This window comes from Coccomyxa subellipsoidea (genome assembly GCF_000258705.1).
Source record: "Coccomyxa subellipsoidea C-169, whole genome shotgun sequence".
Classification (NCBI taxonomy): domain Eukaryota; kingdom Viridiplantae; phylum Chlorophyta; class Trebouxiophyceae; family Coccomyxaceae; genus Coccomyxa; species Coccomyxa subellipsoidea.
The window spans coordinates 1,721,742-1,740,686 of NW_005178038.1; the positions used below are offsets into that span (position 1 = coordinate 1,721,742).

The 18,945-nt window shown below is 53.3% G+C and overlaps 6 protein-coding genes across 6 annotated transcripts; 3 read left to right on the forward strand and 3 right to left on the reverse strand.

The window, feature by feature from the left end:
* Positions 1-682: 682 nt before the first annotated feature.
* Positions 683-2,911, reverse strand: COCSUDRAFT_14103 (phosphoglycerate mutase-like protein; the record flags this gene model as incomplete). The annotated part of the gene is made up of 7 exons (XM_005649212.1): positions 683-1,054; positions 1,183-1,344; positions 1,455-1,609; positions 1,717-1,979; positions 2,134-2,234; positions 2,370-2,510; positions 2,654-2,911. 7 exons carry the CDS (start codon positions 2,909-2,911, stop codon positions 683-685), a joined length of 1,452 nt encoding a protein of 483 aa, XP_005649269.1.
* A 553-nt stretch (positions 2,912-3,464) lies between these two features.
* COCSUDRAFT_62144 (Rsm22-domain-containing protein) lies at positions 3,465-6,598 on the reverse strand (the record flags this gene model as incomplete). The annotated part of the gene is made up of 8 exons (XM_005649213.1): positions 3,465-4,219; positions 4,390-4,582; positions 4,785-4,976; positions 5,150-5,311; positions 5,536-5,667; positions 5,761-5,882; positions 6,053-6,212; positions 6,476-6,598. 8 exons carry the CDS (start codon positions 6,596-6,598, stop codon positions 3,465-3,467), a joined length of 1,839 nt encoding a protein of 612 aa, XP_005649270.1.
* Positions 6,599-7,107: 509 nt separating this feature from the next.
* On the forward strand, positions 7,108-8,251 carry COCSUDRAFT_53051 (hypothetical protein). The gene is made up of 2 exons (XM_005649214.1): positions 7,108-7,581; positions 7,682-8,251. The coding sequence occupies exons 1-2, from the start codon at positions 7,234-7,236 to the stop codon at positions 8,168-8,170; spliced, it is 837 nt and encodes a 278-aa protein (XP_005649271.1). The 5' UTR covers positions 7,108-7,233; the 3' UTR covers positions 8,171-8,251.
* Positions 8,252-8,347: 96 nt separating this feature from the next.
* On the reverse strand, positions 8,348-9,675 carry COCSUDRAFT_14199 (hypothetical protein; the record flags this gene model as incomplete). Its single annotated transcript, XM_005649215.1, has 6 exons — positions 8,348-8,486; positions 8,631-8,794; positions 8,919-9,013; positions 9,115-9,214; positions 9,312-9,498; positions 9,599-9,675. Coding segments are annotated over 6 exons (762 nt in total), but the record flags the coding sequence as incomplete, so codon positions are not given.
* Positions 9,676-10,763: 1,088 nt separating this feature from the next.
* On the forward strand, positions 10,764-13,847 carry COCSUDRAFT_62146 (RNI-like protein; the record flags this gene model as incomplete). Its single annotated transcript, XM_005649216.1, has 7 exons — positions 10,764-10,850; positions 11,037-11,315; positions 11,608-11,802; positions 12,056-12,358; positions 12,645-12,923; positions 13,184-13,383; positions 13,694-13,847. 7 exons carry the CDS (start codon positions 10,764-10,766, stop codon positions 13,845-13,847), a joined length of 1,497 nt encoding a protein of 498 aa, XP_005649273.1.
* Positions 13,848-15,444: 1,597 nt separating this feature from the next.
* On the forward strand, positions 15,445-18,766 carry COCSUDRAFT_62147 (hypothetical protein; the record flags this gene model as incomplete). The annotated part of the gene is made up of 7 exons (XM_005649217.1): positions 15,445-15,542; positions 15,935-16,015; positions 16,754-16,816; positions 17,090-17,298; positions 17,573-17,944; positions 18,236-18,360; positions 18,650-18,766. 7 exons carry the CDS (start codon positions 15,445-15,447, stop codon positions 18,764-18,766), a joined length of 1,065 nt encoding a protein of 354 aa, XP_005649274.1.
* Positions 18,767-18,945: the final 179 nt, after the last annotated feature.

Sequence of the window (18,945 nt, forward strand, 5' to 3'; positions counted from 1 at the left end):
CGGGTTGATGTCCTTTCTGTACATAACATGTGTTACCAGGACCAGATTCCTTTGGCCATGAAGACCAATGGCTGACTCACCGCAAGCCTTTAGAGGGAGGATAGATTAATCTGGACCCGTTTACAACCCGTTTACATCTTAGGGGCACAGCGCTTCCAAGGCGCTTCCAAGGACCTTGGTACTTTTTCGAGAGTGAGCATGCAAGTATGAACTGATTAAGAGGAAGATGGGGTGCGCACTTTTATGTTTTCTAGTAATGTAGCAAACTAAGGCCTGCCTTGAGGCATGCGCATGCAACTATCCAGCGTGCACATGACTCGCAGTCACGTGAGAGATAGTCACGTGAGAGCTTGCTTGCATCAGATATGAACAACATAGTTTGCGAATTCGAATTTCTTTCAAAAGTACTGGGTCAACAACCTAAAGATCTCGATCGGTTCTTCAGTATCTCGGGCACTCAGCTGGCCATACATGGCAAATCAAGACCTCGAGCACTCAATCAACATAATATAATCTCAGAAGGCCATGTGCATCAAGCATACTCCACATCATGGAGCAGTATACAATGCCACCAGGCCCGCTCGCAGTCACTTTCAGTCGTCGAATCACACACGTTGTCAGCCCTGTACTTTCAACTTCAGGGACCAGTGACACCACCACGAGTAATGGCTCACACTGCGGCTCAGAAGCAGCCGTCAACGCCGCAGACAGCATATTCCACATCGTCACGCGTGACCGGGACCGCCCAGCGGCCGAGGTGCGCAGTGAAGTTGGTGCAGCGCACGACGCCGTGGCTGAGGCCGTCCCCTTGGGCCACGTCGGGGAAATCGATGATGGTGACGCTGCCGCCGCCGGTGCGGAAGAGGGAGAGATTGGACGGGCCCAGGCCCAGGCAGTGGCAGAGCATGGCGGAGATAAGCGGCGAGTGAGTAACCACGGCCACTGTCTTGCCGCCGCCCCTGTGGCAGTGCTCCTGCAGCTGCGCCCACGCGTCCGCGCTGCGCTGCCAGAACGCCCCCAGCTGCTCCGCCGCCCCCACCACATCCACTCCCACCTGCATGCAATACTAGTAAATCAGCCACACCTGCATATGTGGCTGCAGATGCGAGCAATCTAGCCTCCACTGAGGACGGTGCACTGCTCCCCCCCATGCAGGGTGGTGCCATGGGGTCAGCAGCCCACCTCAGAGGCATTCCTGCCTTCCAGGCTGCCCCAGTCGCGGTTTCTGAGGCTTCCCAGCGCCTCCACCGACGGGAATGGGAAGCCAGCAAGCGCCTGCAGGTCTGCGATTGTCTGTGCGTTCTCTGTGGCTCGCTCGACTGGGCTGCTGAAGATCGCATCGATCTGCGTGCACGTCACACGAAATGTCAGCATTGCAGCAGGGCACCAGGTAAATAAAAAGCACGTACAGGCTTTCCCCCATACTAATTACCCATTGTTGAAGGTAGGCCCACCTGGATATCCATGAGGAGCTCGGCAGCTTTCTGGCCCTGGACTCTGCCCAAGGTGCTGAGGGGGTCGTTGCGCGTCCCCAGCAACGTTCCCTCCTTGAAGCCCTCCGCCACCCCCACCCTCACAAGGACGAGGCGGCCATTGCCCGGCTTGGCAGCTCCAAAAGGGGAGCCTGGCGCCTGCATGGAAGTCATCACTCTGGAGCTCACAGCTCTGCTATATGCTCTACACAGGGTTTGTGAATATGTCATGTTTGCTGCGCACTCAGCATATTCGTGCAAAGTGCGCCTGCCTGATTTATGCGGTCGATGACGCGTGTGGGAGGGTTGTCCCCATTTGGCTGGAAGTCAATGACGCTGGTTGCAGCGTTTGTTTGAGTCAGGCGCCTGAAGAAGGTCGGCGGCAGTCCCAGGGCAGTGTTCAGCAGTGCCTGATTGACGGCATTGTGAGCCACGACCAGTGCGCTCCTGACATCGTCCACCCCAAGAATCTGCTGCCATGCCAAAGATGCGCGGTACCAGAGCTCCCTGCAGATAGAACCGAGGAGTCAACTGCCGTGCAGGAAGAGAGTGAAGGGTTGCAGAGCTATAGTGAAAGCACATGCAGGAGAGTCTGTGCCCTTGTGGGACACCATTGGTGCGGTACAGGAAGTCTTGAGTAGAAAGAAGACAAGAGATATACCTGACAGGAGCTTGGCCGTTGATCATAAACTCTGCTGCATCTTTCTGCCATTGTTTGTACTGATCACCATATCTGGCTTTGCCTTCATGCTTCAATAGCCCCTGTGACAGGTATGGCCTTTCAGTGTTTCCGGTAGATGGATCAGCAGTGGCAAGTTTTGGTCAAGAGCGCTGTGCATGCTACAGGTGCAGCCTTCAAAGGAATGTGAGACAAGGACAGAGATACAGCGCCCCTACCTGAAACGAGTATAGATCGATCTCCCGAAGAGAAGGCAGAACCGCAACAGGCCCCTTGCGGCTGCCCCAAATGATCTGCGCAGTCTGATCTGCACGTTGTAGGGGACTGTGGAAGAGCATATCAAAGGTGTCGTCTTTCAACTGCGAGCAAATGTATTTTGGTGCTCACCAAAATTTCTTTATTCACTCCTCATCTCTGGCTAGACTGCAGGAAAGGTTAGCCAAAAAATCTGCAAAGCCATGTCAGACTGTGGGCTTGCACCCTGAAGTTCTGCGCATCGCACCATCTGTTGTGTTGTCTCGGCTTGTGATTCCCCCTTTTTGGTAAGCACGGATATGTCGGAGCTACCCTGAATGCGGCCTTCTGCATTCCATGTACTTTGCCCGTGTCTTACCAAGATGACCCTCTTTGCCTCCTTGATGGGGGGTAAGGGAATCGGTGACGAGTCCAGTCTGTCATTCAAATCAGTGAACTGGTCCACCTCTGCCCAACAGTACTCCTGCTTTCGTACATCTGTCTCGACGATTGCTGCAGAGCACATGGGCCTGCCGGCTTTCCCAACGAATTTCTTCGGTTTCAATGCTGGAGAGTTTCTATATGATGGACACGTGATGATACATGGACAATAAGATCGGCCATGATGAACTATGCTTTGTAGCTTGACAGACGCTGTAGCCATGTTTATACTTCAGCTTTCATGAAACTGATCAGTGATGATATACCTGCTACGACTTAGATCCCTCTGTTACTTATCCGATGACATCAACAGCATGTCGCCTTTACAAACGACCAGACATTGACGAACTGATCCTGATAACCCTCAATGGCCAGATTTGGCTCCTGTGAAGGCAGCATGCATGATCCTCCCTGCCAACAGGAGGCATCATGCATGCACAATACTTAGCAAGGTGTTCGACTTCGTTCGACAGTGTTCATTGTTCTGCAATACAACAAACAGTTTCAAAGCATTCTTATGACTAGACTTTGCTGCAGTTTTGGTTGCGGCCCACAACTTGTTCAACACCATCATGATGATCATCCGGTCACCGACGGTCCCACTCTTTCAAAGTAAGTTACTAGTTGAAAGGTCTGTGCTAAGTACCCTTGCCACCAGTCCCGCAGCTCTGTGCATAGTGGGTGGGCCACAGGTCCCCCCAGCGCGCCTTCCTGGCCAGTCTGTACCCTGCCGGGCCTAGCCACGTCCGCTTGTCTGAGCTGGCAACCACCTGCCGCACAAGGGCGCCCTCCCCTCCAAGGCGCCTGGGTATATCCTGCTTCCGGCCTCCCACCCTGTCTCCCTGTTGCGGACTGCCGCCGAGCCACCTCTGATTCAGCTCCTTCCTCTGGTGGAGGGGCATCGAGGCGGTGGCCGTGCACACGTCGAAGATGATGTGCTTGCTGCGCTTGCGAGGGTTGCGGATGATGCGGCCCCACGACCAGCTGTCAGCTGCCGCAACAGCCGCCACCTCACTGTCCACCTCAAACTCATCCTCTCCATCACCATCAGACCCATCTGCTTCTTCATTTACTGCCTGTGGCTCTGCCTCGAGTGCAGCTTCAATAGCACTATCTGCATGTGCGCTTCGCTGCACGTCCCTTGAATGAATTGCGCTGCTACCTTCTCCTTCTTCATCTTCAAGGGCCTCGATGATGCTCTCACTGCCCTCTGCCAGTACATCAGGCTCATCTATGGCTTCCCCTTCCGTTAGCATATCGTCTGACAAGGACTCCAAGGCATCCTCATCATCTTCATCCTCCCCAGCCTGCATCGATTGCCTGATGAGCAACTCAGTGGTCTCCTCCACAGACGGGCCCTCCTCATTGGCAGCTTCCTCCTTGGCTTGCAACCCTGCACGCCCCCAGCGACCCAATGTCAATGAAAATACAGTGTGACTTGCGAACAATGTGCATCATGTGGGGTGTGGGATTCCCGGGGAGAACGCACAGACATACCAGGCAGTGCGAGCGCCAAGAAAGGAGGAAGGAGGAATGAAAACCAGCAGGCACAAGCAGCCTCACCGTCCAGGACCTCCTGCAGCTGGGCTGCCTGGCGCATCTTGCTCTCGCTCTTGCGCCAAGAGTTGGGCGACGGCAGGTAAGGGGAATGGCTCTCCAGCTCTGCAGCGTCCTGACGGTGGCGAGAGATGCTGAGCGGACTGCCCATCTCCGGTCTGGGCTCCTTTCTGATCACTACGTAGGAGTACCGCTCGTCCTGCAAGGCACCAGTTGGGCCAGCGATGTAAGATTGTAAAGTACAGGGACACTTTTTGTAATTTCTGAGGACTAGTCTGAAGGATAATGCCAAGTTCTATTGTCACAGAGCGTATTCAATGACCCACTGCAAAATTCAGACTTCATAATCATGCGGGGTTGCTTCAGTATTTCAGCAGCGAGCCAAAGTGACCCCATAGTACCTGATATGTGCGTGCCAGGCCACCATCTGGGCGGATTTTGGTGACGCGCTGCAATCCGCTCCTCTCGAAGCGTTGCGTAAAATGACACCAGCTCTTCGTTCCTTCCATGGGGCAGACGCCATCATGAGGGCATGGGGCCACCACATGCGCCCCCATCTTGCCACCCTCCTCTTGCAGGCTTGCTTCCAGAACCTTGAACACACGATCACGCAGCCATTTAGTATTCTTGCCACTTTTGTACAGGTAAAACTTTTGGATTCTCAGGATTTTCAAATGGGACAACGCCGTCAGCAGTGTTCTTGGGACCCATATAACAGCAATCTTCAGGAGCACAAATGAGGTGCGTTCTGGTGGGAAAAAAGCACCTGGGTCCTGGCCGCCATAATGTTTGCATATCCAGTCGGCGTGCCCGGCTCCACCAAAATCATAAGGTGCTTTGTGCTGGCCCACAGCGCGTCAACAGTACTCTGCCGCTCCTCTTCTGAGTCAAGCTCCCCGATGACATATGCGCCTGTTACCATGTCATACTGCCGCCCCCCCCCAGATGGCCTGAAGTTGCCAGTCAATGCTCCTCCAGGTCTGTCCTTGTAATGCCAAATACCACAGGGAAATTGCACTCAACACTGCATTGTAAAACCAACAAGAGATGTTGATGCCTTGGTGGGCGACCTGATTGGTACCTGGTCTTGCCGCAAGATCCTCGGCCCGGTCGTTTTTTAGAGTGCCCCGGCAGCCCATAAACCCATCTGACCTGCCCTCGCTGGGAATGCTGTGCAGGCTCCTCAAGGCTGCTCTGGCGGGCAGCTTGGATGCTCTGCCCGAAGGCAGCCATGGCAGGCGATGCCTCCACAGCCAGAACGTCATGGAGTGACCCATCCCAGACCTGGAGAATAAACACAACATCCTCAGTGGCTGCTCACGGTTTAATCACAGCAGCAGCATCGGCTTGAAGGCTTCTGCTAGGGCAGGCGCAGACCTCTTGGGCAGCCCACACAGCGGTGCCTGGGCCGCTCCCAAAGTCCAGCATGCTGCGCGGGCGGAAGAGGGGCAGCCGCACACTCAGCTCATCCATGATGTTGTAGATCGCGGCATAGCAGCCTGGCATCCGCGATGCCACATAAGCGATAGCCTGCAGGCAGATCATCTTCATGCTGAGCAAGACAGACAATGTCAGTTTGTGAGTACATGGAGGAGGCAACTCTGTACTATTGAATTGCCAGCTGGGCAGATGCTTGCCTGATTCTGATCATATTGAAGGTGCCCCTCACGCTCGTTTTCATGTGCTGATCTGGAACGATGCGGCTCTGACAGCCCGTCGGTGTCCTGCGGCTGCCCAATCTGGATGGCCTCCTCCAGGCCCAGCGCTCCAGAAGTTTTCAAGAGGCTCTGCACCTTCTGCTGCCAGCTTTCGTGCCCCTTCCTCCTCACCTGACAGATTGCTCATGAGCGTTCATCATGGGCAACCACTCAACAACATTCATGAGCCATTTGTCGCCAACAGCACAACAGAGGCATCTGACTTATTCTTGCAGAAGTACCTTGGCTGATGAAGATGAAGTGTCAAGTCCTTCTGCATCGCTATCGAGGGCTGGCAGGACCTGTACCCCGCCACGGCTGACACTGCGAGAGCGTGACCGCAGTTCATGCAAGAGGGAAGTGCTTCGCTGCCGCAGACCGCCTTTCTTGCCTACTCCAACGCTGTCAGAAATGACTTCCTCCACACTGCTGGGGAACCTCACAACTCCATGGCTGCGGCGGCTCACAGCTGACGCTGCTTCTACTGGCAGCTCTTGAACAATTCCCTGCAGCCACATAATTATAGGTGATGCTGTCTCATGTGCTGCTGGGCATGACCTGCTGTTGCAGAGTAGTAGCTTGTTGACTGTGCAGGAGTTGGAGGGTGCTGGACGTTGGATGTCAATCTGGTCATGTCAGGGGAACGACTCACGAGAGCTGTGATGCCGGCTGTTATGGAACGCAAAGTGACGTGTGATAGCGATTTCGCTAATGTTCCAATCCTCCTTGCCCGATGCCAGATCTCTTGAGGAAATGACATCCAGAAAAGACCTGCTAAGACATGGCTTTGACAGCAATGCTGATTTGCAAACAGTGACTCCCTCAATTGCACTTTGCTTTCTTGTTGGTGCTCCAATGGCCCTTAAAACTGTTGCTCTCACGTGAAGTCCAACTTGAACTGCAGGAGAAAGAAAGAAACCAGCTTCGCAACACTAGGAAGCTGCGCATCAACTTCATCAACCCCCACGAGAAGAGTTCATTCGATCATTCTTGCCCTAGATTGGGGCCCGGACAACTTCTTGGTACGATCCAGACTATATTTCGTTTAAGTGGATTGGACTGCTTTTAAGGCAATGTATGGGAGAGACCTTAAAAAACGCAACTGATGAAACAATCTTGCACACAAACTCTGTCCATAACAATAAACTGACAGATGGCTGGGAAGCTGCAAGATGATTTTATCTCTGATATATCATCACGCCTTCGTGACTTGCCCATCCGCCTACCGAGAAACTTGGGAGATAATCTTATAGGCACTAACAAGGAAAAGTACTTGATCAACTTGCTACAGAAGGATCCTGGTGTCTTTCTGGAGCGCTATGGGAGCGAATTAAGCCAGGATGAAAGGCTGAATTTCCACAGTTTGCGTCTTGATGACTTTGAAATTGACTTCTACCTCAAGCAACTGGAGGGTGAAGACAAGGACAAGCAATGCTTGACCCGAAATCGAAGGGTCGCTCTCATGAATCGCCTAGAAGCACAGGGAGAGTACTTTTCAGAGGTGATTCCAACATGCAGTCGTTTCGCATGTTGCACATATTGAGAACCCCCAACTTTAGCATTTATGAGCTGCATACAAAGCGCACCTTTTCTATGCACAGGAAGCAATGAAGCATAGAGCTCCTGACCTGCACAAGCTGCACATGAGAGACGCGTCATTCAGTGCTGCTTCTGGGCCACTAGAAGAGGGGGACATGTTGAGCAGACTCGAGCGGCAGGTCCTTTACCAAGAAGAGCGCTTAGCAGCTCAGGAGGCCTCCAGGCAGAAGCAGCGGCAGGGATCAGAACAGGAGGAAGAGGAGGAAAGCTCAGAAGAGGATGAGGGCGGTGGCAGGATGGCAGATCAGGGCCAGTCCATGGGATCTCATCAGGAGGAAGCTGATGATCTTGAGCAGCAGGAGGAGGCCAGCAGTGCTGACCATGACAATGACTTTGAAATCTTCCTGAGTGAGATGAAGTCGAGGTTTCTGGCAGGGGGAGACGGCAAGTACATAGACTATGCAGCGGTGGATGCAGACACAAGCCTCGATGAGGACTGGGCGGCCATTGCCAATCAAGACGCCCAAGAGCGCTACTTTGACGCAGACTGACAACACTCCGAACAGCAGTACAAAATTCTTGTCATTTACAGATTGCAATCAAGATTAAGGGTTGTAAGTTATGCAAAAATCACATTTGCAGGAAAGAAAGTAGACGGCATCAGAATGATACATAAAGCCAGCCGGCAATTTCATCTCTAACTTACAGCTTTTGTCATGAACAACCATTCAGGATGCAGCTGATGCTGTTCTAGTCATCTCAACAATAACGTCCTTGACGTCCTTGCGTCCTTCTGCTGGTCTAATGAATGGCAATCGGCAGGAGAATGATTTCCCTCCACTTTGGCACTGCAGATCCAGGCCAAGCCTGCGACCAGCAGCTCCGAGTCCGTCATGCCAGCACTGCAGCCAGCTCACAGGACAACCTAGCGATGCAAAAAATCAAACATGCAAAGCCATACAAAGTATTGCCCATGCCTTTCTGAATCGGCAGATTGGAGGGAGAGCTCACCTGTCAAGCCCCTCAATCTTGGCCTCTTGCACGGCTATACCCACATAGTGCTTGACCATGGCCACGATTGAGTCAGCATGGTCGGCGTTCATGTGAGACGCTATGGGTTGTGCAAATCCAGCCACTGGGTCCTGACCAGTCGATAAATACTCTTCAGCAGAAATCTGCAGGAGACAACACAGCTTGGTTATGGCATGCGTCATGCATGGCAGAAAACTACAGTTGAGCCCCCATCATCAGCCAAAGAGAAATGCCACTGCCCAGACAAGCACTGCTTCAAGTCAGCACCTGTTTGATTCGGCCAAACCCGCCCACAAGACGTCCGGTGACAATTGTTTCCATGCGAAACCATGAAAAATCGCCAAAATCAACCCAGAAGGAGCCTGCCATGAAAATGCAGAACATTGATCTCAGCGTTTAATGTCAACAGCAAGGTGCCAAGGGAGTACTTTGCCAACTGCTGTTGCAACGTCCACAGTTTTACCTGGATTCTTCTTCAGGAAGACCTGTTTGGCATCTGCAATGTCGCTATCCTCAAGCAATGACATTGTCCCGGTCAGAGTCACTCGTGCATCTGACATGCCCTGCAGAATGTCAACATCATAAGTTGCAGTAGTAATTGTCAAGCAGCAGAAGCAAAAGCCTTCTCTGCAGCTTAAAGTTGTTGTAAAATCAGCACACCTGATAACCAGGGGCAGTGACGGTCAGTGAGCAGCGAGGATCAGCTTTAATATCCGGTGTGTGGCTGGATAGAGAGCTGAAGGCAAACACTGGTCTGCCTGACTCATCCATGGCGTACTCGACGACTGTTCCCACTGGAAAACCCTTCCAGGCACCAAAGCTGCCGAACGTACACAAGACTCCATGCCTGTGATAGACCCAGAGCAGGTTGTGAGACCCATAGAGACGTCTCCGTTTGAAGACGCAGCAGCATGGCACGACAAGTAACAAACTTGCATGCTGCTTACCTGCCCGTGTCAAGAATCAAACGTGCCTGATCAGCATGCGACAATCTGGCAGCGGTGCGTTGCTGTGCATCAAATGCTTGCCAGTCAATCTCGCTGGTGGATGCTTCAGCGTCCTGCCTCCCTGAATGGTAGCAAAGGCTAGATAAGCTCTCAATCAAGGAATGCACTTGAGATCTGCTCCCATGAGCTGCTTGAGGTTGAAATTTGGGCTGGCTAGAAAGTGTGCTGTTCACACCTGTTTGTATATCTGCCGCTGGTGCTGCCCTGCTTGCAAGGCATCTCCTTCTGCAGGGCTGCTGATGCTTGTGCAGCAGAGGTGACTGCCTGTAAGTACTGATAGTTCTGGCATATAATCGTACCGCAGTCTCCTGTGAGCACTGCCAATTGTCATAAAACCTTCCTATAGGAAGGCATCAAGCACTGTGCAAGCAGTTTTGCTTGTCCGTGCAATTAATTCAGATCCCAGCTTGATATGCAAACAGCAAAAGCTCTTGATTATTTGACACGCAACACACACTAGCTTGCAGCATTACTCATAAAAGGCAAGAGCCTCTGATGGTCAGATGGCCACGTCATGGACTGCCATCTGCAAGCTCACCTTCTGCAGCAGAGTCCGCAGCATGCATTGAGGGAGTGATAGAGACATCTCAGAAATGTGTCACGACTTTACAAGGAAGTCAAAGCTTTGGAAGGAAGAAAGATTTTCCATGAGAAAACCCTTGAAGCCATTTCCGGAACCCTTTGACAGAATGAAATTTTTCGATGGAAGTCTCATATGTGACGACAGCGGAGTCACGTTAATGAGGGAAGTGGTGTCCTCTAGATACCTTGGATCTGCAGTTCCTGCGGACTGAAGGGGAAGGATGGCCAGTGTGCCGCTCGGCATGTTGTTCCCACACATGTGACAACTTGGCTCGAACGTGCGTTTCCATGACCTACACAATAACGTCATTGTAGTTTCTAATCTTGAACCCAATAACTCAATATGCGCATCATTATCCTTCGACCTGTGAGATCTGAAGACTCCAAGGGCCTGTTTACTAGGGCTCTTTTCTTCATGCACGCCAGTATCTTTGGTTAAGAGCGATAAATTGCATCTGGAAAGGACACTTCTAAATCGCAGAAACAGACGATCTTTCTGATGTTGCAGCTCATCAGTGACCCGATGGCTGAATGGGCCATGCTTTTGGACGACATCTTGGGGCTTGTCCTGGAGCAAGTGAAGCCTCAGGATGTTGCGAGCATGCGGAGCGTGTGCAGCGCTTGGCGCGCCAAGACGGATTCCCTGCTGTGCAAGCTGCAATTGAAGCATTCGCAGTACATCCCAGCAGTTGCTGCCCGCTTTCAGGCACGTCTAGCCTCCCTGCTTCCTTTTCTCCATCCACGCAACCCTTTGACCATGCAGGCCTGCCCTGAACGGTTCACCTGATGTGTGCAGGGCCTCACGCATCTCCATCTGTGCTTCCATGCACACCATTCCATCACAGCGCACACGCTGCAGCCGCTGCAGCAGCTGAGGCGCTTGCAGACGCTGGTGCTTGAGAACAAGGCCAGGGCGCAGCCGACCCTGATGGGATTGGGGCACTTGGGCTCCCAGCAGATAGCGCTGGACCAGTTGCACGTCAAAGCCTTCGTTGTGGGCCTGGATTCCGGCATTGACTCGATGAGCGCGCTACGGAGCCTGCACCTCTCCAACTGCATCTTGATGATGGTGCGGGTCTGCACCTCTCACAAGAACTAGAGTGGGCCGCACGTAGGCCCTTGCTTGAACAATTCCCTAGTCTCCTATCTCCATATGTATGTGAATTTGCTGTTGCTACGAGCTCCCCACCCTCTGTATTTTCAGCTGGATTTACATTTGGGCAGGCCATAAGGAGGTTGTCCCCATTTTCTTAGATGCTCCTCTAGATCGGGCGGAGTAAAGACAAGCTTGAGCTAGCCAGCACAGTCCTGTGAGCTCGTTGTATGCTTGCTGCAGTCTCTCAATTTTTTTGGATGTGCTGTGGCAGGCGAAGGGGCAGGGCTTCCCGGTCATGCTGACGGGGCTTCGTCAGTTGGAGCTCCTAGCATGCAAGGGGTGCAGCGGGCTGAGTTCCAGGCCATTCGCGGGCATCGAGTCACTGGTCTCCCTCAAGACCTGCCTGCTCAACTGCAGCCTACGCATGAGCGATGACACCTGCGCAGACATCGCCAGCCTGCGCCAGGTCAGCTCTGCCGCTGTCATTCTCACTACAGATTCTTAAAAATACTAAGTAAATCTGTATGCTGTGGCAGGAGCGCCAAATCTTCGCCTCAACGTAGCCACGTACTGATGTTTTTGGGTGCCTGTCGCTGTCATGGTCACTATGACCACATCAATACTCCCGTGGTGGTGTTCAACTGTGACTTTCAGTGTCACCGTCACACTGTCACTGGAACACTTCCACTATCTGATCGCTGACACATTACCGGCCGCAGGTGCAGACGCTGGGCCTTGCCTGCTCAGCGCTGGAGGGCTGTCTAACGCCGGCATGCATCACCCACGCGGGCCTGCGTTCGCTGTGCGGCATGACGCAGCTGACAGCGCTGGACCTGAGCGGCCACGCGGCCATCTCGGACGCCAGCATGGCAGAGATCGCGCGCCACCTCACCCGCCTCATCGACCTGGACCTTCGCAGGCCGGCATGCGATAATCCAGGCGCGGCTGTCGTCACGGACGCCGGCATCGCCGCGCTCGCCAGCCTTACGCTGCTGGAGAGCGTGCGGCTCAGCCAAGCCCAGGTGGGCGCATGCACCAGGGGTTGTTAGTTCTAGTATTGTTGTATGAATTGTTACGCTTACCTGCTCCGGCCTCATGGCGGATTTGATACTCGGGCAATCACCTTCACTCTGCTTCTAGGGCACATTTGGAGGGATCTTTGAGGGGGGGAGGTGCACTCAGAGACTAGCTTCCGCTCCTTCTGTCTGTATAGTGGAAGGGGATGCTTCAGGTGGGCCGGTGCAGAGGGAGGGGACAATGTGTTGGAATCGGAGACAGGAGAAACACGAAAGGTGGGTGCTGGCGCAGGTGGGCCAGGCCGGGTGTGCAGCGCTGGCGTCGCTCCCGCGGCTGCGCTGCCTGGAGCTGTCTTACTGCGACAGCCTGTCGGACACGCCCGTGTGCGAGCTCACGCGCCTGCGCCACCTCAGCGAGCTCAGCCTGGCCGGCTGCGCGAGCGTCACCGACATCGCCGTCACCGCCCTGGTCCGGGGCATGCCTGAGTTGATGCGCCTCGACCTGAGCGCCTGCCACATGCACGTCGGCGACATCAGTCTCTACGCAATCGCCACCCTCCCCAATCTGCAGGTAGGCCCCATTTCCCTTGTTTTTGTATTCCTCTGGCCGTCAGTAAGAAGCTCAGCCTCTACGATGGGTAAGAAATCTTCAGCATATAAAGCAATGAGGAGCAAAAGACAGATCTGTGTTGGGCAGCTTGTTAGTACCAAAACCCAAAGTGAGTGGCATGCCCATCCTTTTGAGTGCATTGCAGATGCATGGCAGGCGGCTTCACACGGTGGCGTTAGATTTGATTTTGATTTATAATTAGTCATGTGGGTGCCCTGCAGGTGCTCCGCCTGCACAGCTGCGAGCGGGTGTCGGACATGGGCATTGGCGGCCTGTGCTCTGGGGCCGCCGCAGCCGCTCTGACCCACCTGGACGTTCGAGGCTGTGAGCGGATCAGTGATGCGGGGGCGACCTCCATCGGCCGGTGCCTGAAGCAGCTCCAGTACCTCAGCCTGGAGCACTGCCATCTCATTGGAGACAGGTGCGCATGAGCTGCCTGGCAAGCGCGCTCATCAAATTTTGGTATCTATGCAGTCTTCATGGGCGGCTTATTGTGCTGCCAGACAAGCGGCACAAAAGTTTACATATGCAGTTGCTAGGATGAGAATGTCAGCGCACAGTGAGCAGTTGCTGGCAATGAGTGAGTGATTGGTGTGCTTGTAGGTCTTGTGAGATGGCAGGGATGTAGGAGCATGATTGCACTCTGCATCTGCCTGCATGTGCCTGTCCCACTGCATGCCTGCTTCAATACAGTACACCTGTGACTCTTCTTCTCCTTCATTCTGTCTCAGGGGAATCAGGACTCTCTCTGGTCTGCCCCACCTGGAGATCCTGCGTGTGGGCGGCACTGGAGCAACCACGGACTCCTTTGCTCAAGACTTCACGCGGAGAGTGCGGCTGGAGTCACCCAGCAACACTCGCATCTGGTGGATGCTGGACTCTTGAGACAGCAATTTCACAACACCCAGATGTGGATAAGCAGCGGACAGAGGCAAGTCCATTTGCAAGCCAGTACTGCATTGTATGTCTGCAAATGGAGCAGCTTGAAATTTGTGTTTTCTGAGGTTCTTCTTTGCACAAGAGTGAAGTGAGAACTACACAGCTGTTGCAGTGGCGTGCAGGTCTTGCTGGTTGATTGGCCATTTTGTGAGTGGACTGCTCAGCAGCCATCGTTTGCAACCCGATAGATAGAATTGAAGCTTGGAGATATTTGGCCCCATGCAGCACATATGCCCTTTGCAGGATTATATTGGGAAATTGATATCAGATGCATTGCCGATTGTCTTGGATAGCGAATGTGCTATCACCAGAGGCATTCATGTTGTGACTGTGCTGTCTGTAGTTGTGGTAGCTTGTGCAGCACTTGTCACCCAACAAATGATGATGGCGCAAAAATTAGACATGACCTTGTCAGTACTGCTAGCTAGCACATGAATACACTAGTTAGAAGTACCACAACGTTGCTTCAGCTTCCGCATATCAATTCTACTGAAACATGTAACGCTTGTTCAGCCAATGGATCATGAAGGCATTGGATTTTTATGAGCTTCATGAAGCAGATTTTGACTTTGCAGGTGCTGTAATTATTCTCTGAAACTGGCCAGCTGGCCTATGCCGTGGCTCATTGGCAACTTGCCGGTGAAGAAAAGTGTTGCTAATCACTGATTCGGGTCATCACAAGTACTGGGACAAGCGGTGCTAATCCGTTCTGCCCAGGACTCTCAAGGCCCAGGCAATCACCCAAATACTGATGTACAAAGGAGATGCTTCCTGGTGTCCAATCAGCAGGTTCTTTTAGACGGTATGTGGTCCTGCTAATGTCCCAGGAATGGCCCGAGCGCCTGGCTGAGCCATTTGAAATCCTTTTGGCAGCGCAGGATTACAGCACACCTTGTAATGCAGTGACATCGCATGTAAAGAAAGCCGAAGCTGCAATGTTTGGCGATCCGCAGAACAAAGTGAGTGTGAAGGGATGTCCTTTGCATACGGTGCTGTCATTGGACAAACCTGTCGTGTCGAGCAAGGCGTGCCTTAAGGGAGGAGCTTCCGCCATGATGGGAGGCAGCTTCCTCCGCCATGATTCCCGCTCAAAGACAAGCAAGGACAGACAGCCGCCCCCATTAGATCCACTTTCAGTCTTCCAGGTTCAGCTCACCACAAAAGTATCTTCCCATCGCCCTGGCGTCCCAGGGGGTATCCTCAGCGCTCAGCGCTTTCCCGGTCAGGAAGCAGCGGGGATCTTGATTGCCCTGCTGGTGGAGCCTAGCTTCAGCGAAACGGAAGGCATAAGAGTAAGCCCCATTTGCAAAATTAAGTGTCCGTATATGCATTTGGCGACAGATCGCAGCGTCTGCCAGGTTATAGCTTTGGCAACAAGGGTTCAACGTTGAAGTGCTCGCTTCGATCCCTGATGCGAGGATTGTGAAAAGGACGGGGGCGCTTGCGATGCCATTACTTCTTGTTCAAGAATATCACATTCAGATGGCACATATGGCGCTGTTTCTAAGGGGTGTTGTTTCTGCAGGAATCTTTGCACGGCAGGATGGATATTCAGGCTTACAGCGGGAGGGACAACTCCGTTTCGCAACGCCTGGCTCGATCTGGCTCGCTGGACAGGGAACTCGAAGGTGTAGGCTCCGGGTTTGCATTGTTCGCTTGCTCAGTGCTCTTTACATACCTCAGTTACTCAATAGTCCGCCGCATATTATCAAGGCCTTCCTCGACAACGAACGACAGAAGATTTTGGGTAAAGCGTAAGACTTTGTGATACGCGCTGACATGGGGAAAACTGCACAACGTCCAATGCTCTGAAAGTTCCGTATCATTTTTCCTTACAGATCTTCCAGCGATCAGCGCAGAGCCTGCTGGGGACAGCCGTTATCAGGCGTACTATAGGTGACCCCAGAGCCATTCTTTTGCGCATGGAAAGCTGTCTCTGTTCGTTCACAAATTCATGTTGATCCTCCTTTACCTGTTGCGCTTCAGGGTCTCATTCACTTCTGTTTGTTCTGAGATAATTCCTCCGGTTGCAGTTCTGGATTGCTGAACAACCACGCGCCACCGTATGATGCTGCATCGCCGACTGTGTATGATCCGGCAGTCGCCGTAACCGGGTGCGCATCACTGCAAATCTCCCAGATCTCTTTTCAAAGGCAACAGTTTGGGATGCCTGCCATGTCTCAAGCCTGCTGGGTTTGCTTTCTAAAGATGAAGAACGTAAATGCATCAGCCCCACCCGCCCAAGGCTGGATAATGCAGAGCAGATTTGCCAGCATCGTTAGGGAATTGGTGCTCATGATGGGCTCTTTTTATGATCCTGTGCTGCTTTCTGGACAGGTCCTCTCTTCCCTATGTATATGACAACAGTGGCAAAGGATTCTTCGATGCAAGCCTGCAGAATCTGATCAACATGGTCGACACTGTGCGAACTGGTGAGTGTCATTTGCCTCCAGGAATGCGCTGCTTTGCTTGATCAATGAAGTGCACTTGCTTGATGCAAAATAGTCCACCCTTCAGGGCAGAGCATGCCAATGCAGGAAGTGGACTCTTGGTAGATGACCGAAAACCCTTTGCTACCCCGCCATTGTGCTTTGGACCCTGGGACAGCTACCTCACTACATCTCCAACCAAGACGATGTCATTCGTGCCCATTTTCGACAGCCAGGCCTGCATGTGAGCCAAACCACCTGATCCATCCCTTGTATTGATCTGAGAACAACCCAGGCAGATTTCCCATCTGATCGTCAGGCCACATTCCCAATCCAATAGCTGATGCATGAAGCAGGTACTGGCAGCCTGAGAATTGGCACTCAGGTTTGGGTTTAGTCTGACCTGTTGGTGCCCGATTGCAGGGACGACCAGAATGGCGGGAACATCGCTCGCAGTCTGTCATACCCAGAGCTCGCCATCCCAGGGTAGGTTCATCATGGATCCCAGTAAATGACCCTGAACTGCCACCCTGATGCTGACTGCCTAAATTACTTCAAGCACCAGCTCTAGAACATGCCGTGCTGACGCCTGCAAAGTTTTTGCACAGCAGCTGCCTATTAGATCCAAGTGACTGTGGCATCTGTGTGGTCTTTGGAGCACCCAAATAACCAGCACAAGCAGGAGTTCCTGGGTGCTCTCTGCTGGCAACAGTCCAAGGGAACAGTCCATCACGCTGAACGTCTTTGCTGGTTGCACAGGGCCACCCATGCGCGCCTGCACCTCCCCCAAGCTGCATCAGACTCCGGCGCGGGCCCCAGCAGCCGCGCACATGACTCCCCCCCTCCAATGGCCATCCTGCCGGCGGATGATGGCCTCGAGGCACTTGTGGCGCACTACCTGCCTGCAGCACTGGAATCCCACCTTCCGCAGCAGCTGTCAGGCAGCCCTCCCTCTGATGAGACCGCACGTGCGTCACCATGTTCATTCTCTACAAGGCTTGCCGGCTGGCTTCTTTGTCATTGGTTACTTATTCATTGTGTCACCTGCCTGAAACTGTCCCTGCCTGACACTGTCCCTACAGCCGGGCACTTTGCGGGATGTCATTAGCTTAGTCCTGCCAACGATTGGGTTCTTCTTGGTCTGCCCCTGTGTGCCCGAAAGCCCAGGCCTTTGAAATTCTGGACCTTGTAAAACGCCTCCCTATAGTGCTCGCGAAAGGCTTTGCCATTTGGTGTGCACAGGTGATGCTGTGGCAACGGGTGACTCTGATCCCATGGATGTGGATGAAGTCCCGGCAGCGCCTGAGATGCCTGCGAAGCTGCGGCAGCTGGACCCAGCTTTCTTCAGGCTTGGGCCGGACAAGATTTGCGGCAAGCCTCTGAAGGAGGAGGACGCTGAAGCATCCAAGGGCACGCCCCTCAAGAAGAAGGCCCGGAGATCCGAGGACCAGCATGCCACAGCCGCGGATCAGCCTGACATCAAGGACTTTGCAGGAAAGCCTGCAGAACAACTGTCTGGAGAGGAGAAGCCGAAAAGGTACACGGGAACCAACTACCACACCCGGAACAAGAGGTGGCGGGCACTCCTCTCCTTTTCGAGGGGCAGCGCAACGGGTGAGCCTCTTTGTCTCCAGCTGCCTCTCAGCAGATTGCGGCTTGCTGAATGTTAGAAGCACATTTGGTAACACTGGCAGTCAAGCAGCTGGCATGCCGATGAGAAAGCTCATTGGTCAATCCACAGATTGATTTATGCATGTCCGTCAGGTGCTCAGGCGTCTTCCAAAGCTGACCTGCAGCATACTTTTACAGCCTCTGGGCAATGTCATGCCACGCGTCCGGAGTTGGGCACCGTTGCTGTGACGTATCAGCAGCAACGAAGCTGAAGAAGGACGTGTGTTTCTGCAGTGGCGCGTCCGCATCACATAGGCTACTTTGGCAGTGAGCTGGAGGCGGCAGTGGCCTATGACCAGGTAGTTATCATCACTCAAAGCCTGCAGCGAAAGACCAACTTCGACCGCAGCTTCTATGTGGTGAGTAAACTATTCACTTTTGGAATTCTGATTGTGTGCGAGCGCATGGGTGCAGCCTTCTTGCGCAAGCGAGTTTCCATTCACTTTTTGCTGAGAACGGGCAACTCCATTGGATGATCCTTAGGCTGCAACCAGAGGCCATTCTGTCGTTTTGGTTGCATGCAACCTCAAAATACATCTGGTTCTGTCCAGAAGCAGCCCACAACAACCAAATAGAGCAGTACAGTGCTTCATAAGGCAGCGGCCTCCACCTGTACGCTGTCACCATCTTGCAAGTGTGTCTATGCAGAGCAAGGAGGAGCTGAGGGAATGGTGGGGGGACATGACAGACGTGTTAGGACCGCCAGACGAATGGGCAGCCAAGAAGGCCGCCCCAGGCACCAAGAGGACATGCAACAGTGCCTGAGCCACCGACGTTGACTGTGAGGCAGAGGAGAGCAGCGAGGACGAGTCCCCCCGGTACCATGCCGGGGACCACCCAATGGTGGCCACCCGGGGGCCCCGCGCGCGGCTGCAGTGCAGAGCTGCTGCATGCCGCGGGAGTTCTTGGAGGCAGATTAGGTGGAGGAGGATGACTCATGAGCC